The sequence below is a fragment of the Camelus dromedarius genome, chromosome 21 (genome assembly GCF_036321535.1).
Source record: "Camelus dromedarius isolate mCamDro1 chromosome 21, mCamDro1.pat, whole genome shotgun sequence".
NCBI classification, from domain to species: Eukaryota; Metazoa; Chordata; class Mammalia; order Artiodactyla; family Camelidae; genus Camelus; species Camelus dromedarius.
The window spans coordinates 10,479,424-10,505,716 of NC_087456.1; the positions used below are offsets into that span (position 1 = coordinate 10,479,424).

The 26,293-nt window shown below is 49.7% G+C and overlaps 1 protein-coding gene across 7 annotated transcripts in view; it reads right to left on the minus strand.

The window, feature by feature from the left end:
* LAMB3 (laminin subunit beta 3) overlaps positions 1-26,293 on the minus strand; it is a 143,771-nt gene that overhangs the window by 29,870 nt on the left and 87,608 nt on the right. For 4 of the 7 annotated variants that reach the window (XM_064477147.1, XM_064477148.1, XM_064477150.1 and 1 more), the window contains 2 exons: positions 14,677-14,776; positions 6,095-6,239 (listed from right to left, as the gene is read on the minus strand). In XM_064477147.1, the coding sequence (XP_064333217.1) occupies positions 6,095-6,239; positions 14,677-14,776 (245 nt within the window). Of the gene's footprint in view, positions 1-6,094; positions 6,250-7,247; positions 7,313-8,693; positions 9,334-14,676; positions 14,777-26,293 lie in introns of those variants that run through there. The other 3 variants (XM_031438642.2, XM_031438643.2, XM_031438644.2) reach the window with 3 other exon arrangements.

Sequence of the window (26,293 nt, forward strand, 5' to 3'; positions counted from 1 at the left end):
TGCCTGTGTCTATCTAAGGAGCAGGGTCATGGCAGCCAGCCAGAGCCAAAAGAAAGGAAGCCAAGATGAAAAAAACGAAAAACAAAAAACAAAAAAAAATCCAGCTGCCTGCAAGAAAAGACATTCACTTCGGCTTCCTCATTGGTAAGATGCAGGGGTGGGATGAGATAATGAAGTTCCTTCCTGCTCTAACATGCTATTAGAATTTTCCCCTACTCCAGCTTGTCTGCTCCGAAGTTAAAGACACTCCAAACAAGAATGCAATGGGTGCAAGAGAAAAATAAGACATTGGCCAGGCGCCGTACTGGAGAAACACTCGTCCTAGCAAAGTGGGCAGGGGAAGAGGGACCCTCAAGACCTTGGTCAGCAAGGCCTCCACTAGAGCCCCTGGGATCCTCAGCCACACAGTTTCCATGTCAGTGGATATGGCCAGCAGAGGTCAAAAGTCGGGGCCTGCTGTGGTGCCAGGGGGGAGCAGAGCCCCAGTGTGACGAGGCACTTTCAACTTCACCGTCCCATCATGAGGTAACATCTCAAGCAAAGCCTTCACTCAACACAGCCCTTATCTCCATCCAAAGGAAGTTCAGAAAGTTCAGTTCTGAAGCTGACGGCAAGAGTGACGTGTACCACACACCTGGAAATTACACTGCACCAGGCTCTGTCCTGGGGACAGTACATACGTCATCTCATTTTATCCTTCCAAAGTCCTCGAGGTAGGCAGATTGTATTAAATGGTGGGTAACTTCACTTGACAGATTAGGAAAGCAAGTCTTAGAGAGGCTAAGAAATGTGTCCAAATTCACAGTGGCTAGGAAGAGAAGAAGTGGGGATTTCTCTCCCAGGCTCTCTGCCTCCAAACCTTCTCAGCCTGCTCTGATTCAAGGGACATGGAGGTCGGCTGGCAACCCTGGGAAACTGCAGGGACTAGAGTGAGTTGGTTTGCAGGATGCCCCCTCTCTCCTTCCCTGGTAAAGGCAACCTCAACCCGAGCCCAGACTGCTCCAGAAACAGAGGTGTCCCTCCAGACTTGAGTGCAGGGAGTTGGTTTGCACACATGCACGTGTGAAGGCTTTACCAGTAACCAGGGTTCCTACAGCCCCGAGGGCACAGAAGCAAGGTAGGTCTGCAAGGCACAGTCCAGAGACTTTCAGGGACCTGACTCAAGGAGCGATGCGGGGAGGAGCCAGGCCAGCAAAGTTGGGAGGCCACCCAGGTTTGCGTCCAAGCCTTTCCATATCACCTTTCCTCTCTCTTCTCTTTTTTTAGCCCCACAAGCTGCCCTCCCCAGCCCATAACAACCAGGATCCAAGAATGTCACATTCCACCAACCCAAGTTTTGCTTCTCTCAGACAGCGACTCTTCCCCACAGTGGCCCTTTTCATTTTCTCCTATCCCCTCAAAACTTCCTCCTCCTAGATCTTATTCTCTTGGGATCCTTTGAAAAAGCCACAGCCAATTTTCTGATCAGCAAACCTTTGCTGAAATATAAATGATGACAGATTGTTAGGATGCCTTGCCCAAGGACGTTTGCATTTGAAACAAAGAACTCAGTGATGCTTCATCTAAAAGAGTAAATCCTCAACAGTAGGAGCTTTGAAAGTTTCAGGCCTGCTAAGAGCTTCTGGGAAACAGAAAGCAGATATTTTGGTCTGAGATGGGCCCAAAGTCCTCTGTGAGCAGAGGACAAGGACCTCAGGATGTACAGGAACACATGCTCTGCCTACACATGAGCCATGCCAGAGATCAGGAAACCAGACGACTGTCAAACACGGAAAGGCAGTGGTGGTTGGGGTGTGTGTTGTGGGCGTGAGTGCGCTTATGTGCATATGTGTGTGTGTGTGCGCGCGCGCGCGTGTGTGTGTGTGGTGGGGAGGAGGGGACATCAACTGGCTACTGCTCCTCAGCTTGTTTCCAAGAGATAAAAATGACAGCTGTTCGGTTTCCACGGCTAATTAACCTGAGGGATGCACTGTGTAAGACTGTTATTAAGGCAGCAGGGTAATTAAGTCTTCCCCCAGAAAGGGAGGGAGCGGGGGATAAATAAAGCATTTAGGGGAATAGACACAGCATTGGAGGAGACATTGTCAGAAGCAGAAATCAGGCCTGGAAAGCTTCCAGGCAAAACCCACTGGTTCCCTAGGAGTGTGCACCAGCCCAGAGATGATGAAAGGGCAGGGCTCAGCCCCCACCAGTGCTCGCCTGGCAGAGACCACAGCAGACCCTCAGGGTCCCACACAGCCCGGCCACCTCAGAGAAGCTGGCGGAGATGTTGGAGCTGAGCAAAGGTTGACTAACCCAACTCCTTCATTCCATAGATAGGGACCCAGCGGTCTAGAGAGTAGCCATGGCCTTCGTAAGGTCACATTCCTATTCTAAGTGTTGTCACCAGGACCAAAGCTACAGCGTCTTCACCCCCAGTTGGGCGACTCCACTAACCACGACCACCTCCAGCTTCTCCAGCAGCCCACTGTTAACCAGACAGGCAGGGTCACCTTGGAGGCAGAGAGTGGACTGGCCCGAGGGCGGGCTGATTTCAACAAGCATTTGAGTGTGGGTGTCCTGATCAGGGAAGAAGCGTTCAGGACTGAGAGTCACAGATGGGGTTGCCTCTGCAGGCAGATACAGGTCCCCGGGGAGGCGGGTAGGGGAGGGGATGGAACCTTCCGCATCTTCCAGACACCAGGCCGGTGGTCACTTGGCTCATTCCTTTATCCGGTCCTCACAACAAAACACTAAAGTGCATGCTGTCAGTATTAACATTTTCAAATGAGAAAATGAGGCTCAGGGAAAGCGCAGGACAGAATAAGGGCAGGAGACATCACAGACATTTTCATCCACGCTTTGAGCTTTAGGGAAAAACGGTACAGTGAGTTTACCCAGAGGTTACCGAGGAGCTAGAAGAGAGAGCTAGGGGACAGGGTGGGACTGAAGCCTCAGGCCGTTTTAAAGGACAGCTGGGTTCAAGCCCAGGCAGTTCATGCGCAGTCAGGGCAGGCAGGCCCAGAAGGGTGAAGTCAAGCAGGGGAGGGAGAGGGGTAGGGGCACAAGGCAAAGCTGGCCAAGTCCTCTGTCCATTGTCAGGGCTGCAATATGGACCCAAAACCCACAGAAACCAGCCCCCAAGGCCAATAGGATTTAGCCAGTGAGACAAAATCAGGCAGAGGAGATGACACGCCAATGAGCTAAGGTTGACCCACAAAAAGGAGCCGCACTCTGAGATCCAGAGCTGGGAGGGACAATTTTGGAACTGGAAGGAGTCCCCACTGCTCCTAAGTTTCCCCGGGGTTGGCAGTGGGGAGCGGGCAATGTTGAAATGTCCGAGAGTCATAAATCCCCACTGCACTGGCATTCGTGTCATGTCAGCAGGCAGGCAGGCAGCAGGTGCTGGGTAATTTTTACTGGGCTCAGGACTCACCAGGTGACCCCTGGTGGAAATAGAACAAAGGCACTAACCAGAGGCTTTGGCTTAAGAAAGGTGCATACACGCGGGTGGGGCAGGGGGTAGAGAGGGGCAGGCACCCGGAAGTCAGACCTGCATCCTGTCACCCTTGCTTCCAGCCGGGGCTGGCCGCCACACCCCCATCTTTAACTATTCAGACAACTCGGTCCCTGTGTGTTTCCATCAGACGTTCGGGGATCCCAGTGCACACCCAAACTTCCCAATAGCTCACCTCACGGAGTGCTGTGAAAGGTAATTGAGCTGATTTGTAGAAAATTCTTAGCACAATGCCTGGGATGCATAACGGGTGCTTAGTAAATGCTAGTCACCATGATACCATTTAGTAATAAGACAAACTTAAACATGAAATTAAAATTCAGCGGAGCTAACTCTGGATTCCTAATTTTCATCACACAGCCACCAGTGTGCCCCGTGAGGGCTCAGGGCACACCTAGACAGAGTGGGCATCTGTGCCTTTAGTGTGTGTCTTCCTTGCTTGTGACCAGTGGCCTCTAGGAGGTCAGGCAGGTAAGGAGGCAGGAAAGAGAAATCAGACAAGACGGAGAGGGGGCAGGGAGGGGGAGAGAAGCTGGTTCTCAGCAGTCAGCTCCTTCCCCAAGAGAGTTGGAGCAAGGAGCAGTCCTAATGGCCACTCATCACTTGCTCACAGAAGGGGGCCATGAGACAGAGGAGGGGCAGGATCTTGCCCAAGATGGCACCACAAGTTAGTGGCAGACCTGGGGCTACACACTGCACTCGAGATGCCCTATCATCTACTCTTCCAAGAGGTTACATGGATTGATCCCCGCTTATAGAAGAAAAAAAAAAGGCTTCTCAACTTTCACAGCAGCAGAATAACTGAGATTTATCCATCTCCGGGGTTGCAAAAGTCTCTTTTGCAAGCACCCTGTTTTGCTCTTGAGGGGCTGCTCAGGAGCAGGGAAGGCAGCTGGCTTCCTGGGGCATCTGAGAGAGGCAGAGGGCAGGCCAGGGTGAAGCCAAAGCCCCAGGTCTAGAGGGAGAGAGGCTGTCCAGACAGGGCTGCGGCCGAGAGACGTGCCAGCACAGGGGCCTCTGATCTCTTCTTGCTTCCCTCGCAGAGGTGGGTCAGCCCAAGGAGGGAAACTAACAGGACTCCCTGAAATCTGGGGACATGGCTCAAGGGCGCAAGATTTGAGGGCGTGTGGGAAGAGGGCAGTTCAAATCATTCTGCTGCCTAGGAAGCTCAATATTGCCAAGCCCCGATGCTTGTGAAGTAATCTGGACCCACGGGGAGGACGCGCCTGCTGCTGGCCAGATTACCCAACACTGTCAAATGGGCTTTCCCACATCCAAGTGGGTGAGATGCAGAGACCACAGCCACCTCTGCTCAGCACCTCCAAAAGCCACTACCCAGTACCATCTGTGATTAAAAGTAGCCAAGTGAACACTGGGGACTGGAAGAGCAGTGAGGCCAGAGGCAGGACAGATGCCACCTCCACGGTCCTGAGGACCAGGACATCCTGGAAAGAGGAAACCACAGATAACCCACGTCTCCTTCATGGCAATCAATCTCTCTCACTCCCTTTCTCTCTCTGTCTCTTTTTTTCCCCTCAAAGAGGCAGACTTGGGGGAAATCACTCCCTCACTCTGTCCTTTATGCAAACCTATGTTTTGAGGGCAGAAAAAACAGCCAAATGAGACAGGCAACTGGGAAACCAGAAAACGCTGAGTGATATCCACATTGACAAACACGGGGAACAAGGAAAGACACCAACCTTGCTGAAAGGAAAAGAAAAGAAGGCCAAAGTTCCTACCAGGAAGGTCCAGAGGCAATGGAGAGGAAAAGTCGCAACAGCTCTCTGAAAAAAATCAGTTGCCCAAAGAGGCGATGAGAGTTGATGCAGGTCACAGTGCTCCGGTTCCTGGGTTTGCTGGGATCATCTGCCTATCACAGCTGAGCCGCTGAACCTCCTTGCACACTTCGATCACTTCCTCATTTATCTCACTGATCTGTGTCCTTAAAAGCAGTTTGAATGTTCCCCACTTCATCTGGGATGGTGAGACACGGGGACCAAACATGCAGAGGCCGAGAGGTAAGGAGGACACCTCTTCGTGCGTGACAGTTGCACAACACAGGAGGGTAAACCCCAGCCTACAATCATACAGTCTTTTACCAGCTCTAGCCACACCCGTAAACACTGGCCCAAGGGACAGCGGCAAGAGAGCGGCCGCACACAGCTCAGCTCCCCCGACAGCACGTGCAGCCCCGCGCACACCTCCCAGCACCCGGGCTCCACCAGCCTCAACGTTGTCCACCAGAGATGGCATCTTGAATGACACACACCTAGAGGATCAATATTTATCTGTTGGCTGATTCCCAAGACTTGGGAAACTGTCTTGCCCAGACCCAAGGGTTGAGAAAAGACTCCAGGTTTATCAAGAGAAAAAAAGAGCTACCGGGCTAATTATGAGTCCATTTTCTGTTGCCCAAGAAAGGTGCAAGTTCCTAAGAGGCAGAGATCTGGCCTTATGCTTTTCTGGCTCTCCCACAGTGCATGGGGCTGGGCCTAAACTGAGAGCACGCTAAGTATTCAGTGAACAAATGACGGCCTCATCCACCCCACCCCACCTCACCTTCCTCCAGCCCCTGGAGGCCTTGGAGGTAGAACCCACCTCTCCATACTGGGTGCAGTAGGTCTCAGGCCTGGTCAGTCCGCAGGTGGATGAAGCTCGGAGAAACCGGGTCCTCCCAACGAGCAGGTCCCCAACAGGTGGATAGCAGGCCCCACGGGAGCAGGCTTGCTGGGCACACAGGAGGCTGGGCAAGACTGAAACCACAGGAGGTGCTGGGGTGCAGCCTAGAGAGAGGGGGGTCTAGCCAGCCACCCCCGTGTCCCTCGGGGAGGCAGACATCGATCGACCAGCAAGACTAGACCCTCTTCATCACCCTCTCCATGATCCCACCTGCTGGTGGTGGTAGTGATTGCAATCCTGATGTGTCTGGTCAAAAAACTGATTTTATAGTCTGTAACCCACAACTTATAAAGAAAGGAGGAGCAGGGAGGGTATAGCTCAGTGGTAGGGTGCTTTTCTGCATGCATGAGGTTCTGGGTTCAATCCCCAGTACCTCCTTTAAATAAACACATACATACATGCATGCATAAATAAATCAATAAATCTAATTGCCTCTCCCCAAAAAACAAACATTAAAAAAATAAAATAAAGAAAGAAGAGAAAGAAAGGAGGAGAAACTCTGGCAAGTAAAAACCCCGGATGATCCTGGGAATGTGGCATCCATATGTGGCTTTAGAATCAGCTGCAGACACATGCTCGGCCACCAGCATAAGGCCCACAACTCTCCTCGCCAGCAGCGTGGCGTTTGTCCAGAGGAGCACTGGCTGCTGGCCATTTGAGGGACACTGGGAGACACCTGCGTTCTGTCTGCTTTTTCATCTGTAAAGGTGACCCCGCCACACTTTGTGAGTGCCCAGCTGCAAGCCACCAGGAATTGAGAACTCAAGCCACGATGGCTCTGGGACCAGCTTGAGGGTGAGAGGATGGAAAATCAACTGCGCAGGGCACCGGGGAAGCCACACACCACCCTCAGGGAGGAAGAAGAAGACACATGGGAGCCTCTCAAGACCATCTTCTTCAAAAGCCCCCAGGAAGAGAGAGACCTCATGGGCGTCCCGGTAGACGAGTGTTCCAAACCCCAGGACCCCGGGGTAACAGGTGAAGCTCACACTTTGGTAGGCTGCCTCCTCACCCAGGGCTCTCCCCTCCCTGCTGTACGATAGGGCCCAGAAAGATGGGAAGGGATACTCACCAAAATACAGGAGAAGGAGTGGCCTCATCTTCAGCATATGGGGTGATCCCCACTGAGGACCTCACCTGGGGCAGAGCAAAGCAGTCTGGCTGAAAGGATGCAAACCCCTGGGGCGCAGGAGCCCTTTCTGTCTGTGGGCTTGTGTTTTCTCAAGAAGTCTCTACCTAGGGTCTTGACCTAGGACACTTCTGAACAGCACTTCTGTAGCCAAAAGCTTGGAAAATGCTGGAGTCTTGGCCCCCTGTCCCAGCTGGCATGTGACTCCCAGGGTGTCCTGGGATAATGCCGCCCCTCCCAGACTCCAGCTTTCCCCTCTGCGATGGTGGGGAGGAGGATTGACCCTGCCCTGCCCCACACGATCATAATGACAACGGTGTGGGGAGCAGGAAAGGGCTGGGCCCTTTGCAGTAGAGGAGCTGTAGAGAGGTCGGAGGCCCAAGAAAGAAGACTGGCCTTTCTCAGAACATGGCCCAGCCTACAGGCCCAAAGGTGAATGGGTCAAAGACGGACATGAGCCATTGGCATGGTCTCCAGGACCACCCAAGACCACCCCGAGGGTGGGGCTATGGTGGCCACAGCTCTGGGCTGAGCAGGTAGTGGAATGTGATGGGGAGAGAGGCAGGCCTAACAGTTTTTAAAAAGTGAGAGGATTTCATCCGAACTAGAAGCAACCCAAAATGTCTCCAATGAAGGGCTGAGGCTGTACAGGAGAAGTGGGGGCTGGGAGGCCACAGAGCAGGGATTCTGAAGGAGGCCAGGGGTGAATACTTGAAGGGTCCTAGAGGCATGCCAGCTGCCCTGCTGAGGCATGCCCCACCCCTGCTCAGCCAGAGCCCACCTCTGCCTTGGATCAGATGCTCGCTCTGCTCCAATGACAGCCACAAACTCCTCAGGTTGGGATGGAGGGATGGCGGTTGGAGAGGCAGGGGCAGAGGGAGAACTGGGGCACTCCTGGCATCTTTAAATCATACATCCTAATGCTTCAAAGTCATTCCTTCCTATCCCCTCCCCGAGGGGTCAGGGGCCAAGGGCGGAGACAGGAGGCCTGACATCTCACAGCTAACTGTGGCCGAGGAGGGAGCCCCATCTTCTGGTTTCCTCCAGTGCTCTCTCTGCTCTCCCACCCGGAGCTGTCTCCTTTCCCGGCCCAGATAGGCATTCTGAGCAGCCTTTGGAAGAGCTCTAGCACCCCAGCCCACCCTCTCCTTTCTGTGCACAGCCCAGCTCTGAACCTGCTTTCTTCTAAGTCACCGAGATGCTTATCAGATGTGAAAAGGCAATCCAAACAGTGGCAGACACTTAACCTAGCCTTTGGAACTGCGCGAGCTCAGCTGAGCTCCCAGGAAGAGGAATGAATCAGGCCCCTGCAACCAGGCCCGACACCCAGATACACAACCCTTGCTCCAAATCCGGCCCCCACCGGGCAGGTGAAGGCAGGTCACATACCTTGCTCCGAGCTGCCTGCCGAGGTCCTCTCTCTGAATCGCCTCTCTGAGAGCTCCCCTTGAATGTGGGGGTCTCCTCGCCTGGCTCCCCGTTTTTAAACAACGGCCTCACCTCTGGAGACTCCCCGGCTGGGCGTAGCCCACTGCAGGGCGGGTCTCAGGAATCTGGCAGCTGGCACGCCCATCTGCCGTCACTGCACCTCCACCCCCAACCCAGACAGGACTGGGCAGGTGGGTCGGTCCCAGAGGCCGCACAGCAAGCTCTCAGTGCCCCCCTGCCTGTGGGTGCCTTGCAGAGAGGAGGGGAGCTGCACCAGGCAAAGGTTAGTGATCGCTGGAGACCAAGATTCCTGGGGTAGGGGAGGCGCCACATTTGTGACAGGCACTGTGCAGGTACTTTCCCAAGATGTGTAGAGGTCAGCCTCCTCTTGTGTCCTGGACCACTCCGGACAGAAGACCAAGCAGAGCACACAAGGATCAGTGCTTTTACATTGAGTGTAAAAGCCCCAGACCTGTCACCGAGCCAGAAGGGGAGAAGACAGCCAGGACCCTGGAAAGCACCAGACCCCTCCCAAAGGGAAACAAAAAAGTGGAAAATCCCACTTCTTGGGGAATTAAAAGGCTCTGGTTCATCAGGAAGAGGTCAGAGCCCAACTCACCCAAGGAAAGCTTAGGACAAATTAACAGGAATGAACTCTAAATGTCTCCCCTCCGGCTCCCTCGCAGGGTTGGCAGGGAGCCCTGGGACAGGTAACTGCCTGTGAGTCACAGCTCAGCTCAGGGAGGGCTGGTCCCCTGGCCCCTCCCGCCCTGGGCAAGAATGCTGGCCTGGAGGGCCAGAAAGCAGACCTGACCACAAGGAGAGGAAGGAGAGGCTGAGACGTAACTTGATGACTTCTCCTGGCCCCCCGCCAGGCCTGAGGACACAGCTTCCTTTGTGGGACCCTGGGCAGGCTCCTGGCTTGGGCTGCAGGCTGAGAGCCCCTGTAAATAGCAGTCACAGGCCCAGATCGAGAGGCTGTCTCAGAGGACCCTCTTCCCCCCAGGTTAGGGTCAGAGGGCTTTTAGAGACCTGGAAGGTCATCCAGTCCAGATCCTGGCCCTGGAGAGCCTACTCTGGCAATGTGGGGAACGTTGTCGCCTCAAAGTGTCTATTTAAAGGAGACTCTTAACGAGCCATTCCAGCCTGTGAGTGTCTCCTAAGCAGGGAGTTCTCTACAGTTGGAAGGTTAAGGCCAAGAAACTGGTCTCAGAATGCTTCAGGGGAAAACGTAAGATTTTGTGGATTAAGTGGTAAACTGGTTGTTTCCAACCCACAGGTTCTAATGTAGCCCCAGATGGCAGGGGAAAATACTGTAATTAGCAAATGGGCGATGAATTGTTCAGACGCATAATGGACATTCCGATAAATGCTAGTGTCTGGACCTCTGTAAGCATTCCACTGAAATCTGGTTTAACTCAACAAGCCAGGATCAGGACAAGCAGCTTGCCTTCCTGGGCCCTGTATCTGCAAAAGGAGCACAGAGAAACCCCCCCTCCCGTCCCCCCTCCTCCAGTCCCCCACAGAGAAAGGTCACACCGGCCAAGGGCTTTGAGCCCAGCCGCCTAGTCTCTTTCTCTCCACCTCTGCAATTCCCTGAATGCAAGCTTTCGAGGAAGCTTGCCCCTGGTGGAGCTGCCCATCCCCTGCCCACCACCAGGAAGAGGATGTGACAAAGAACTCAAGAATAGTTAACTCAGCAGAAGGAGCAGGCATTGCAATCACGGATCCTCAGACAGGTGGGGCAGGCTGGGCCCTTTAAATCCCCCTCCTCCTCTCCCCTTAGGAGCCCAGGAGCCCAGGTAAATAGTTGTCTCAGACTTCACAGGCTGGGGCAGGTCCCGCAGTGGTTTGGCTACACAGAGGGAAACAGCAATTGCTCGCTTTGGGCACCCCGACCCTAGGCACCCCCCCCATCCTACCCATGTGTTCCCAGACAAATCCAGAACATTGTTCCTGCAGACCCCAAGGAGAGCCCAGCCAGCCTCACTCCTCAGGGACACGAGCGCTCCCCAGTGGGGATCTAGTCCCCTCAGGACTGCAGGGCCCCAGGTACAGACTTTGAACTTCAGAATCCAGTTTGTTCAGAGAAAAGAAGCCTAAAATAGAGGCAGAGGCTGAGGTAGGACCCAGCCAGGGCTGAAGGTGAGGTGGGGGCGATGTTCCAACACCACAGCCTCCCCTCTGGGTCCCCTTCCTCTCCCGCCACCCTCAGTCCTGCTCCACAGTTCTCCACCCTCCACGACCTCAGAGCTTGACTCGTTAGAACAGATGCCCAGGAAAGTGGTTCTCTTCGACCCCGGTCCCTCTCGCACCCACATCGATCCCTCTGGCAATTCCGTCAGCTCCCACTTCCAAAGGCAACTCGAACCCACTTCCACCCTCCCAGCCTGTGCCTGTCCAGATGGGACAAACGCATTCCTTCCCCACCCCTACACTCCTCTCCGCTCTAGCCTCTCGCTCCAGCCTCATGCCTCCTTGCTGTGCCTCCAAATTACCAGGCTGCTTCTGAGTTAGGGCTTTTGCCCCAGCTGCTCTCTCTGCCTGGAACGCTCTTCCCCCACGCCTGCAAAGTTCTCTCTCTTACCTCTTTTAACTCTTTATTCAAATGCTGCCCTCCCAAGGAGGCCGACTCTGACCACCGTATTTAAAATGACAACCAACTTCCCTGCCCTATCCCTGTCCCCCTAGCATTCCCAACCCCACCTACCACACATCATGGAAGGGTTGTTCTGTTTTGTTTTGCAATACTTAACCACTTTGTAACTATACAGTCCACCTAGTCATCACATTTATTTCGCCTCCCCCCTACTAGAATGTAATGTCCAAGATGGCAGAGATTTTTGTCCATTTTGTTTACTGTGGTTTTCAGAGTCCCTAGAAATAGTGCCTGGCATATAGTAGGTGCTCAATATTTGTGGAATGAATGGATTCACACTGAAGTGGGAATCACTGATACAACTTAAAGAGTTCCCCATGCCCTGTAGGCAGAGTTGCATTTCTCAAAGGGGACAGACTGGGCTTTTGGTTGCCAGGGTGAATGACTAATAGTGGAAATTCATACATCAGTCAGCTGCAGAGGGAGGGGTGGGGAAGATCTCTTTGGAAGCACCTACCCCCAGGTTACAGAAATGCCACTATGTCAGTGCAGGCAGTCTCCCTCTCTGCCTGCTTGTCAGTCGTCCCTCACAATGTCTCTAACAGGATGTGCGGGTGGCCTGGGGAGCCATTGTCTCCATCATCCTTCTGTCGGGCTCAAACTGTTCATGTTGCCAAGGAGATCAGCCAAGATCTGACCAATGAGAGATCAAGGGATAGGGAGCAGGGAAGGAGAGAAGGAGAGAAGAAGAGAAGAGGTTGAGAAGGATAAGACAGCCTGATCCAGGCTGTGGAATCTGAATCCCAGGTGGTGGAGGAAGGGGCACCTGGTGACTAAGTCTCAGGCACCACCTGAATCCAATGAGTCATGGCTGAGTCCTCGTCTGTGGAACAGGGTGGGCTCCAGGAAGGGCCCTGGGGATTAGCCACGTGACTAAAGCTGGCGTGTCTCCATCCAGCACAACTGCTCAGCTGCCCAGACAATAGGTCACTCTTCCGTGCACCCCTCCAGGAACCAGAGAGAGAGGGTGGTTCCTTATGTTCCTGAGCGCAGACAGGAATGCAGCCTCTGGCAAGGGCCAGCAGAACGCAGAACGGGAGCCTGGGCTGCCATCATGGGGTGACTCTATTCCCAAGGGAACCTCTCCCCACATCTTCACCTTCCCACCTGAACATCCGTCCAACTGACAGCCATGCACAGCAGCCTCGGCCTGAGGTCTAGGAGAGTCGGGCAGTCAGCCTAAATTAACCACAGCTATCCTTCTGCGAGCTCACTGTGTGCCGGGCACTGTTCTAAGCACTTTCTACGTATCAGCACATTTAATGCTCACTACATCTCTGTGCAGGTAGACCATTGTCACCGTTCTCTCGTTGCAGACAAGAAAAATGAGGGACATTTCACTAACTTGGTCCCAGCTGGAAAGGGGTCATCTGAACCCAGACCAGTTTGCTCAGCACTCACATTCTAACCACTACTTAGGGCCTAAGAGCGCCTGAACTCCCTGCCCCCACCCTTGGTGACCCTTGACTAGAGCCCACTAGACACTGAACTTCGTGTTTCCCAAACCTAATCAAGACCCAGCATCTGAAAGCGGTGCCCTTGGAGCGCTAATCTGACCGGGAACCCCTGGGGAGACACTGATGCTGAAGAAACATCCAGAACAGACACCATTTGGTCCCTGCCAGCTTGTTTTCCATGGATACAACCTCTTTTGTGGAGATGGAGAAAATGCTGGCCTTGGATGCCCCATCACAGAGGCTCCGGCACACACCAGCCAGCAGGGTTCCCCTCGTTCCAACAGGAAGCTGCTCTGGGCAAGGACCTGGGCGCCCCATAAGGGGTGGGAAGGCAGGGAAGGTGACAGGACAAACATCAAGGAGAGCTGGTGAGATTAAACAAACAAGACTGAGCATGATGACAGCATGACACGACCCCCCTCACCCAAGGAAGGGGATCCCCTCCCCTGAGGTCAAGCTCCTGTGTCAGGGGCCTCAGCTTCTTCTGTTCTATCCCCCAGGGTGCACCCCTAAATGTCCCGTCCCCTCCCTCCTGAGGAGTACAGCCCAGTGCAGCCTATAGCTCGGTGGAGTCAAACGCTGGTTCATGGCTCCCCAGAGAAGAGAGAGGAATATCTTGGCATTTCTGCCACCCTCACTGCCCTCCCAAATTCCCCATCTTCCTCGGCAGACTGGCCGGCTCACGACCACACCCCTCTCCACCCCCAACCTCCCCTCCCCCTACTGTCCAGCCACTGCCCTCTGGGAACTAGGCTCCCGGGACCTAAGTCCAACTTCCATGACCTTTGGCCATAGATTTGTCATGTGGAGCTGGCCACGTGGCCTGAGAGGAGAGAGACACACATTTGAAAGGGGCAACATGCGGCCACAGGTGAGGTCAGGAGCGAGCGTTCAGAAGGGCTGTGAGCCATGTGGGGCGTTTGCATCCTGAGATCTGCTCCCCAGGCTATCAGAGGGCTGCCTCCCGGGACTTTAAAATTCCGAACAGGATCCCTCAAAGGGCCACTAGAGAGACAAATCCGATTCCCTAATGTTCACATTGGCATTTGAGGGCTGAGGATGGAGGACTGAGCATCTTGCGGTTTGAGGGGAGGGAGTATGGGCACACCTGACTTCTCAACTGGAATCAGCCCCCCAAAGGCTTTTAATCACTACCTCCCTGCAGTGCCTGTGGCCACGCCGGGTCTCTGCATGGACTTGAACAGCTCTGAAATGCTCCAGCTCTGCATCTCAGTCAAAGCATAAAGTTGGGAGAGCCCCCCACACCCCCGGGCCTCAGTTTCATCATTTGTAAATAAAGGTGTTGGATTTTACCGGTTCTCAACCCAGGCTGCCCTCAGAATTACTTGCAGAACTTATAAAATCACAGAGTTAGGCCAGGCCCCAGCCAGAGGCTTAATCAACTGGCAGAGGGGCAGGGACATTCAATATGTTTTAAAGCTGCCCTGAAGCCCCCTCCAGCCCCAGGATGCTCTGCTCACAGGGGTGGTGGTTTAGGACAGCAGTTAAAAGCCTAGACTTCAGAGTGGGAGAGATGAAGGTGCAAGCCTTGTTTCTGCATCAACAGCCTTGTGATTTTGCACAACCAAAGCCACTTACATCCCATGGGAGTAATAACGATCTACCTTGAGGGTCTTCATAAAGATCAAAGGAGACAATGCCTGTGTAACTCTCAGCAAAGCACATGGCTCAGTGCGTGCTCCGCAAAGGGTCTGTCCCTGTGTGTGCATCACACACACACAGGTGTTGGCGTACGAGCAGCAGTCTTTGCAGCAAGCTTAACAAAAAGCAAATACCATTCCATACAGATATCTCATAGCTCACTTACCTGGCAGCGGGCTGGCCTGGGCTGCTCCCTCCTCCTCTCCCAGGGAGGCCCCAGGTCCCACATTCCACTCTGTTCCTTAGGGCTGCCAACTCCCGAGAGCCTGGACCAGAGGGGAAGAGGGGGCAGTCAAGGGGCCAAATGAGCTCAGCTCTCCGAGAGCAGGATAATGCTCCCGGCCTTCCTGGATAAAGGACAGGGGGCGGGAGGGGTTTACAGAGGACAGAGGGCAGAGGAGCAAGTGTAAGCATGATTTAGTGTTTTATGGCCTCCAAGAGTTAATAAAACCAGATTCCAACACCTGACAAGGAGAGGAGTCAAAGTTGGTCTGGACAGCACTTTTGTTACATATCTCCCGGCACTTGCCCTGCAAGTCTGAGGCCTATTGAGAAAAGGCATTTTCTTTGCCTGGGGCCTCTGCTTACACAGATTACAGTCTGGTCTGTATCCTAACAGCGGAGGGTGATGAGATCTTACCTAATCTAATTCCTTCCCTCTAAACCGTCATTCAAAACTGACCCCCTGCTGATCTAAAATACTGATAAGGAGGTTTTAATAACCTGGGGAAATGTTCGTGAGATGGTTTTGGGAGGGGAGAAATAAAACAAATGTGGGGGGAAATGAGGGGAAAAATAAAACAAAAGATAAAAAATAAAACAAATAAAATCTACTTAATTCTAAAGAAAAAATAATACTCAGAAGACAGGGAGCGAATATTCAACATGCTAACATTTCCCATCTCTCTGTGTTTCTCTGGACGCTCTCATCTTCCACAATGAGTGTATTGTACTAGAATAATCAGTAAAAATAAAGTAAGAAGTTTCAGGAGAAAAAGGGTGGTTTTTGTTCACCTACAAGTAATTAATCCTTCCTCTCTTTGCTCCCTCCTTTGCCCTGAAGCCCTTCCGCTAAAACCACAGACTGCCCAGAGTTCTACAAGTTTTCTACGTCACTGTGGATTTTGTAAGATAGGGTTTCCCCTTCTTAAGGAGTATTGCTTCTTGGGGCTGTTAGATGTATGTCAAGAAAGCACGTAGCACAGTTCCTCGATGTGTGAGAAAGGAAGGCACCATGCTGAACACCATCTCTACGCTCCCTCATTTAAGCTTCACAGCAGCCCTTTAAGACAGCTCTTTGAAGGATTTATTATTATACCCTTTTCTGCAGCCTCAGAATGATCAGGTAGCTTATGCAAGGTAACTGAGTGTTACTGACTGAATATGTTCTCCCAAAATTCGTATGTTGAAGCCCTAACCCCCAATGTGACGGTATTAGGAGGTGAGGGCTTTTGGGAGGTAATTGGGTTTATCAGATGAGGTCATGTAGGGCGGAGTCCCTGCAATGAGATTAGAACCTTTATAAGAAGAGGAAGAGACACCAGAGAACACAGCTGGAAGGCAGCCGTCTGCCAGCCAGGATGCCGGCTCGCACCAGGAACCCAGCCTACTGGTACCCTGATCCTGGACGTCCAGCCTCCAGAGGTGTGAGAATGAATGTCCTGCTGCCTAGGTCACCCAGTCCATGGGGTTTTGTTAGAGCAGCCCAAAGTGACAAAGACACAGAACTGGTGTTGTTTTTTGGTTGGTTTTTTTTTATTTTTTTTTTTTTGAGTTACAGTCATTTTTACAATGTTGTGTCAATTTCCAGTGTAGAGCACAATTTTTCAGTTATACATGAACATACATATATTCATTGTCCCAGCCTTTTTCGCTGTGAGCTACCACAGGATCTTGTATACATTTCCCTGTGCTATACAGTATAATTTTGTTTATCTATTCTGCATATGCCTGTCAGTATCGACAAATTTCAAACTCCCAGTCTGTCCCTTCCCCAGGACTAGTGTTTTAGTCAAGTTAGGCTAGGCTATCCTGCAGTAACGAACTAACCACAGAAACCTCAGCAGCTTAACACAACAAGCGTTTGCTGCTTCCACAAAGTACGATGAGGACAGGGGAGAGGGGAGAGGTGCTCTGTTCTACACAGTCACTCAGGGGCTTCTGCCATCTTGTATCTGCACCAACCAGGACACTTGGCGTTAACGGTCACGGCAGCAAGGTTAGAGGAGCAGGGAGGAATTCTCCCCAGTTCCTCCAAGCTTCGCAGTCACGCTGCTTACAACCTACTGGCCAGAACTACTCACAGGGCTCCTACGTGATCTTCCTACGTGCCCAGAAGAGGAAAAAGACTTTGTGAGCACAGAGCATTGTCTGTCACAACTGGTATAGGGTGAAATCAGAATCCAACAGCAGATCTTTAAGCTTCCAAAAATCCATCTACTTTCCATTACAACATTTGTACTCCCAAGATTGAGAGAATTTGTTTTTCATTAAAAGAAAATTAATGATAGGATAATCTGTAGAATATGACACCTCAAGGAAACTGGTAGGAAAAATGGTCATGGTGAATGCTTCAATTTGCAAAACCTAAAGCATCACAAGATGCCCCCTTCCACCCCAGAAGACCTTAGAAACATAGACAGTGGGATCTCTGCAAGTTGTACTCAGAGGGTAAATACCTGTGAGACATGCAGCCACTCCAGTCCCTAAGAGGAACACCACTGGGCCAAATCACACCAAAGACTCATATTGAACATAAGATACATTAACACTTCTATCTATTCCAAGTCAAATACCATTAAAACAGGTTGCCGACATCTTGAATTTGTGCTATTTTTAAGACATGCGTAAACATACAGATGCACACACACAAGCACTCACGTGCCTTTGCACTTTTTTCTTATCGCATCTCATCTTGCTAGTTTTGGCCTTGAGCTCCACTTGCGAAGTGGGTTTGGTAAGCACTTTGACCTATACACCTTCCATCATCTTCAGATTAAAGTCCAGAGTCCACAGTCAGGTTCTCAGAATCCTGCTGAAAAAAAACAGCCTTTCTGGCCCTACTTCACACAAATGCTCTGATCCAACCATTCCATTCCCTTGACCACACATAGGCTTGATTTATCTGGCTCTGACTGTGAACATTGCCCTCTCCACCTCTTGTGTACTTGGCTAAATCCTAAATTCAAGACTCAGATCAGACCCCTGGATCAGTGATGACTTCTCTGCTATTTTCTATAAGATTTTCCTAAATTCCAGCAGCAGCAGACCTTCCTGATTCAGTCCAATTAGCAGTCGGTTCTGCTCTGTGTTGTAAATCCCTTCTATCTCAAATTTACACACTTATGGCTATTCAGTGTTTGGTTATCTTGTGATTTGTCCCCAAACCTAGCTTACAAACTCCTTAAGACCAGGGACAACCTTTAGCCACTCTTTTTAATCCCCTAATGAGCGCATCACATTTGCACATAGTTAAGTGCTCAATAAACAGATACTGATTTACCAGTATGGATCCCTGGGGCGAGGAAAAACTGACCAAAAAGCGTTTAAAAGAATGAGACACCAGGAATATCACCCTATAACTCCCTCTCAAGACACCATAGAGAGAAAAATCATCCAGGAAAAAAAAAAACAAAAAAACTTTTTTTCCCTTGAGAATTGGAACCTGAGAAACGTTGTGATGAGCTGACCACTTCCAAGCAGACTTCCAAGGCTGGGCTTTCAATTCCACCCACCACAGCTGACACTTCAGGAGAGGCCAGAAATCAAACAGGCAGCAATTCTGATATTTGGAACTGAAACACCTCCCGGGTGAGGCCATGGATCCAGGTCCTCAAGGCGTTTAAGCCCCAGCTTTGAGAAGCCTGAGAGGTAATGAAAAGGATAAATGTGGGCCCCAGGGGAGAACAGGGCACAAATGGGGCGGGGGGGGTCTGCCGGAAGCAAGAGTCCCTACACGTGTGTTAAGGATTCTTGTCACTCCTAGAGAATCAGCAGGCGTGTGTAGCAAAAGGTCTTTCAGTCCCTGCCTGTCCTTGTCCTGCCAGAAGTTTCAGGCTGTCTCAACCCGTGGGCACCAGGGCTGGTACACTAAGAAACCCCTTGCCACAGCCAAGTGGGCCTAGGAGTAATTGTCGCAGTTGATTCACTGGGGGTCAGCGGTGTGCCGGGGGCTCGCGTGGGCATTGAGGGGGCTTCTCTCATCCACATGCCTCTGTGTACTCGATCTGCTGCTTTCCTGGCCTCTCTGTCTGGTCACTGACAGTACCCGTTTTCCCTCCAGGTGTCCCTGGGGCCTGCGCAGGGGTCTGGATCCTCTTAGCTAATCAGTCTGTGTATTGAACCCTCTCCGATCGCAGCTTCGGCCTGGTCCTCGGTCTCAGAGCTGGGCTTTTCTTCAGATTTCCCCTCACTTCACAGCAAACCCTCCTGACCTCTGACCAAGAAACACAAAAACATCCAGAACCATTTATTCACAAAATAAATATTTACTGAGCACCCACCCAATGCCAGGCACGCCGTGACCCAGTTGTGAACAAGTCAGACACGATTCCTGTCCAGAGAGAGACTACTGTCTCACGGGACACAGACACTGAACACATAATTACCAAATAATTTAATAATTGTACAACCAAAGTGACCTCAACCTCTTTACCCATGCAACTCACTCTTTCCTCTACTACCAGAACAACCATAGTTCTGAGAATTCTAGGGAGATGCTACAAATTCATTGCAGTTGCTGCTTGTCCTCAGCCACTCTCACTTCCTTTTCACCGTTTCTCCATGCTGCCCCTGGTCTCTCCAGCCTATTTTGGTCCCAAACACAAACACACGGTCCTTTCCCCCATTCTCCTCAGAACACAACACGTAGCTGCTGGGCTTGAGAAATTTTACTGAAAATCTGAAGTTGACACAGGGAAATTACAACCTAAAAATAAATACCAGCTTTCACTGTCTCCCGAATCCATCCAGCATCACAGCATGCTCCTGCTGCCGTCTCCCTCCTCAGCTGTAAACCTTCCCCAGGGCCCTCCCTTCTTGTAACCGATCAGAAGTCCTCTGTTTTTGTGAACTCACTTCTCCCATCTCACCCCATAAAGACACCCATTTACACAGTGGCAACCCAAGCTGGCCTGTCTCCCTGGGGATTAATCTACTCGCTTCCACTTGCCATACATCTGCCTGCATTCATTCATCCTTCCGTTCCAGAAATAATCACTGAGCACTTATTTTGTACCAGGCATTGTGCTAAGTGAAGACAAGAAAAGACAGCAGCAAACAAGACACACAAGACCCTGCCTTCGTGGAAGAGACAAGCAGTAAACCAGTAAACTAGAAACTAGCTCTGACAGTTACAGCTTTCAATGCTTTCATGAAATATTTTTTTTAAAAACCAAGGTGATATGACAGATGGGGGTCTCCAGATGTTGGGAGTGTCACTTTAGAAACGATGGATAAGAGGTTTCTCTCCAAGGAGGTGACCCTTGGGATGAGCCTGAGAGATTAAGAGATGGACTTCCCAAGGCAGGCTAAACATGTATCTAAGGTGCCAGCAAAGTGGAGGCAACATTTCTTTTGAAAATTTTTATATCTAATATACTTTAAAAGGCATGGAAACAGACACTTTGGGCAAAATAAGAATGCTGTACATCTTACCTCCACATACTTTAAAGTTTAATATTGTTTTCATTTTGATTTACATGGGCAGGTTAGAGCATTCAATCTTTTCAGGGATTAGAACCTCTAAAGTCTTCCTCAAGCCCCAGAAGACACCAGAAAGGGATGTTCCAGGCAGAGGAAGAGCAAGTGCAAAAGTCCTGTGGCAGGAAAGAGCTTGGCCTCTTCTAGAGGTAGGAAGAAGGGATGGGAGCAGTGTGATGGAGGTGGGGGCTGAAACTGGTGGGAGAGGCAGGTGGACCAGGGCCTTGTGTCATAGATGGAATAGCTCTTCACATAGTTACATAAGAGAATTCCCTGATTTTTTTTTTCTTTTTCTTTTTCTTTTTCTTTTTCTTTTTCTTTTTCTTTTTCTTTTTTTTTTTCTTTTTCTTTTTTTCTTTTTTTTTTTTTTTTTTATTTCTGATGCCTAAGCTTTACCCCAAGAGAATTAACTGGCCTGGGGTGGGGTTGTGAAAACTGGGATTTTTTAAAGTTCCTCAGGTGATTCCAGCTTGCAGGCAGGATTAAGGACCACTGACACAGGGCCTTGTAACCAGTCAGAGAGACAGAAAAATGAATGGTGAAGATATGGACCCTGGGATCAGACAGTGTGGTTTTGAATCCCATTTCCACCACTGACTAGCTGTGCAATCCAAGGCACATTACTCAAGCGTCCTGTCCCTCAGGTTCCCCACCTCATAGGCTTGTTTGTAGGATTAACAAGTTAACACACACAAAGGCCTTAGAAACCACATATTAAGGATGCAGTGACTTTTAGCTTTGACCACTCTATGTGAGCAATAATGGCAGCTTGGCCCAGGCTGGAGGCAGTGGAGGTGGAGGGAAGTGGACAGAGTCAAATTGTATATTTGGAAGGAGAACAAACAGGACTTGCTGAAAAACTGGCTGACAGAGATGAGGAAAGAAAGGGAGAAAAAGATGGTTTCCATGTTTGGGGCTTTAGCAATCAGATGGAAAGTGATAACATTTTACCAAGATGTGGAAGACTAGAAGAGGAACAAATTTTGAAGAAAGAAAATCGAGAATTTCATTTTTTATGTATTAAGTTAAAGATACTCTATTAGATATCCAAGAAGAGGTATCTGTTAGACAGCTTACTACATAATCCTGGAGCTCAAGAGAGAGAAACCAATTTCAGAGTCATTAGCACATAAAGCTAATGGTAGCCACTAGCCACTTATAAGGTGATTTAATTTAACTTTAATTAAAATTAAATTAAAAATTCAGTTCATCAGACACTTAAGCACATTTCAAGGGCTCAACAGACACAAGCAGCTAGTGGCCACCAAATTTAACAGCACAGATGTAGAACACGTCCATCACTGCAGAAAGCTCTATAGGAAAGCACTGAGTCCCAGTCCATGGAACTGTAGGAAATCATTTACGAGTGGTTCACAATTGTGGCTACACATTAGAATCACCCCAGGAATTCAGAGTCGATTCATCTTGGGGAACTCTCAGGCCACGGTAGTCTTTAAAAGCTCCCGGGATGATTCTAAAGTTGGAGCCAAGGCTGAGAACCACTGACCTAAAGAAACAATGTAGGTGGAGAAGCAGGATCGTGGTGGGGCCCTGGGGTACCCCAACATTAAGGGCAATGATCTTTCATCTCGGCTGAACACTGGAATCACCGTAAGAGCTTTAAATATTACTGATGTTTGGGTCCTGCTTGGAGAAATTTCCGATTTAATTGGTCTCGAGTACAGCCTGGACTGCAGAAATTTTAAAAGCTCCCCAGCGATTTTAATGTTCATTCAAGGCGGAGGACCACTGACTGACAGAGAAGGAAGATGTAACAAAGGTGATCTTGGAAGAAGAAAGTAAAACAGTGCAATGAAAAACAGGAGAGGGCAGCGTCCCTGAAGCAAACAGAACAAAAGTGTTTCTAGAAGGAAGAAATGGTTCTATCTGTTGAATGCTAAAATTCAGTTCATTTAATAAGCATCCCATTAGATTTTGGTGGACTGATGGGATAGAAGCCAGATGAGAGTGGGTAAAAGAGTGAATGGCTGATGAAGAAATGGATACAGTGATTGTAGACAACTTTTAATAAACAGTTTCAGTTACAAAGAATCCTGACAGCAGCGGGATAGTGACCTGGGGCCATGGACTAGGCTTTTTAAGATTCAGATAGCAGAGTATGACTGTATACTGATGGGATACTATAATAAAGAAGGAGAAAGTGATTATTTAGGAAAGAGGAAGGATCTGGCAGGAAGCTGACTTTGTAGCCAAAATCCCTACCCTCCTTTCTCTTTGCTTATAGATCCCCAGGGTTTTTCGAGTCCTCTGGGCTGTTGTCCTTTCCCCAGTTCAAAGATTAGCCTTAGCCCATGGTTCCCAAACTTTAGCATGCATCAGAATGACCTAGAGGACTTTTTAAAAAACACAGACAGCTAATCCCACATCCAGAACTTTTGATTCTGCCGCTCTAGGGTAGGGGTTCAGAATCTGCTTTTCTCACAAGTTCTCACGTGATCTTACTGTTGCTGGTCCCAGAAAGAACCTTTGAGAACCACCAGTCCAAGGTCATGGTGGTAACCCTCTCCTTCAGGAGGAGTCTTAGGGATGGGCGTTTAATGCGGTTCTGGCCACTGAAAGGAAGCCTCTAGGAAGATTCCAGGAAAGGTATCTTTGCTGATAAAAGAAAAAGAACAGTCTCTCTCCTTGCACTGGATGCTGTCATAGTGAATGCAACGCCTAGAACCATGACAGCTAACTTGGAACCATAATATGAGTCGGGCTGTGGCAAGTCTCCATGCTGAAGATGTCAGACTAGAAAGATGGAAAGCACTTAGTTTTTTTTTAAAATATATATAAAGTTACATTACTGAATTAATCCTGGAATCTCTGTCTTGTGAAACAATATACTTCTCTTATTGTTAAACCAGTTTGAATTAGATTTTTACAGGCAGCCCAAAGTGACCTAAGTTATTTGTAGACTTCCAAGACCTTAAATAGACGAATCAGATGAGATGGCAGGGCAGTTCTGCACAGAAGGAAGCAGGGATGCTGCCCTCCGAGTAAGGTGACAGAAGGTAGAGCGTGTTGGTACTGATGCAGATCGCTCCGGTGGTTGAAAATGAAGGGTCCTTGTCTGGGTCCTTCTATTTTACCAGGGCATCTTTGACTGCATGTCCCATAAATAGAGAATGGAACTCACTCTCTTCCTCACCAAATGTGTTCCTCCTCCTTTCTTCTCCAAACCTGGGGGTCACTTCCAACTCCTTTCCCTCCCACAGTACTGAGACGTCCAGTTTTGCCTACAACTTATCATTCAAGCCTGTCTCCCTCACAGATACAGAGAACAAACTAGTGGTTCTCCAGTGGGGAGAGGAAAGGGAGGAGGGGCAATGTAGGGGTGGGGGGGCAAGAGGTACAAACTATTGGGTATAAAATAAGCTACAAGGATCTACTGCACAACATGGGGAATATAGCCAGTGTCTTATAATAACTATAAATGGAGTATAACCTTTAAAACTTGTTAATCACTATACCGTACATCTGCAACTTACGTTGTACAGCAACTATACTTCAATAAAATTCTTTTAAAATTATAGTAGCTATTTACTAGGGCTTATTGGTTTTCTTGGAATAAAATCATATTATCAGCAACAACAACCATGATAAAAACCTGTCTCCCTCTATCCCCACCGTCTCTGTCTCGGCCCAGTCCCTCACCACCTCCTGCCTGAATTTTTCTGACAATGTCCCGCTCACTGCCTCTAGCTCGTTCCCCTCTTATGCATTCTTCTCTGGGTCATACACCGTGATCTACTTAAAAATGGAGACCTTGTCTAACGGTTCTGCTGCTAAAATCCATCAATTTTTCCCACTGCCTGTAGGATAACCAGTTCAATACAAGACAAACTGATGGCTCTGATGAAACCCCCCAAGGAAATATGCAATCGTGCTAGCTCTGAGAACACAGTTCCCGCCCTCACTGAGTTCACAGTCCGGCCAGGGAGACAGACAATAGAGTTGTGAAAGGGAACATGAGGAGGCATGTGAAGCAAACAGAACTGGCCTCATCTAAGCAGTAGGGAAGCCCTCCCTGAGGAAGTGAGTACAGTGACACTTGAAGGATGAGTAAGAGTTCACCAGGTCAAGGGAAAAAATGAAGAAAGCGTGCCAAGGGGAGAGAACCTGAGGAAGGATCTGAAGCTGGGGAAGAACAGTGTGTCTGGCACCTAGAGAGCAAGGGTTGAGGAAGATTATAGATGTAGTGAAACTGGAAAAATAGGCAAGGACCAGATCACGGGTGAACGTATAAGCCATGCAAAGCATCTGGGACATTATCCAAAGGACAATGTGGGGATCCAGTGAAGGGTTTTAAAGAGAAGAGTGACACGCTCAGCTTTGCTTGTTTTTTTAAGATTACAATGGATTTGAGTGGGTTGGATTGATGGTCAAGACCCGGAGCAGAGAGACCAGCTATGAGACCACAGTAATAGTTCAGGTGAGATGACAAGTGCTTAGACGAGGAGGGCAGCAGAGGGGATAGAAAGCAAATAAAATCAAGAGATATTTAAGAGGTAGAATGACAAGTCTTGGTGATTGTTTGTGCATGAGAGGTGTCAGAGACAGAGGAGCAAAGGATGGCCCCCAGACTCAGGACCTGAGCTACTTAGGTAGACAGGGAAGCCTAGATTAAGAAAGACGGTGGTGAAAATTTATAGGGTAGAAATACTGGATTTGGCTTTAGACAAGGGAAGTTCGACACCTGTAAGACATAAGAACAGGCAGGGAGACACCCAGGTCTAGAGCTGAGATTTGCTTGCTGTCTACACAGCCTCAGGAATAAACTCAGTTACCTAAAGAGAGCATGCACAATAAGAAAAGAGGCTCCAGTCTAAGTCCTGAGAAACACTGCATTCAGACGTTAGGTCAAAAGCAAAAGCGTGAAAAAGAGCTAAGGACAACCAGGACCTACTGTACAGCACAAGGGGCTGTATTCAGTTTCTTGTAACAACACAGAATGGAAAAGAATCCAGAAGGAAAATATATATGTATGTATACGTATAGCTGAATCATTTTGTTGTACTCCTGAAACTAACACTGTAAATCACCTACACTTCAATAAAAAATTAAAAAAATATTTAAGTAAATAGATAAAGGGTTCTCATCACAAGAAAACTACGTGCCATGATGGATGTTAACTAAACTTATTGTGGTGATCATTTTCACAATAGGTACATATGTCCAATTATTATGCTGTACCCCTAAAACTAACAGTGTTATGTGACAATTGCATCTCAATAATATATATATCAATAAAAAAAAAAAAAGAACTAAGGAGTGTCCGGAATAGGACGGGACAAAAACTAGGAGAATATGATATCATGGAAGCCAAGAAGACTGTCCCCAAACCCATCCTCAAGTCCAGCTAGCACTTGAGCTTGAAGGAAGCTTCTTGTGCTGATCAAACTTGCACAGCACTGTGCCTGTGGTATGTGGGCTGCAGGGTGCCGCTGCTCCCAGCCCATCCTGCCTGCTCCAGCAGCTGGTGGCTCTGCTCAGCCAGAAGCCAAGAGGGACAAGAGCAAATCGTCTATGAATGATCTGTTCCTCGGTATTGATTTGTCAAGGCCCTGGGGTCCCAGGAGCAGTGGAGGGCTGCCCGAGAGTGAGCCAACTGCTGCAATGTCAGACACTAAGTTGGGAGTAGAAGTGAAAGGTGAGGGAGCCAGAGTGGAGGGAACCCAGCCAAGATGCCAGGTCTTGGGCAATTTCAAGCCCAAGGCTCTGAACCAAGGACAAGTCACTATGCCTAAAATAACCTCCCAGGAGAGTTTTAACTGATCATTTTGTAATCGTTATCCCAGTTCTGACTTTCAGGTCAATGTAACCAGCACTGATTGGGCCCCTATTATATGTTAGCAACATGGAAGGTACAAAAATCTGGTCTTCTGCAGAGATGGGGCAAGCCCACAGGAACAAACGAGAGCTGTATAAACCAACACACGGTGCAGCGCCAGCCTGCAAGGTACAAGCCAGAGGCAGCTGAAATTCACAGAAAGGAGACAGCAGTGTGTGCTGGCACAGGCGGTGGTGGCTTCTTGGAGCACGTGACCTGAAGGAAGGAAGACAGAGTAGAAAGAGAA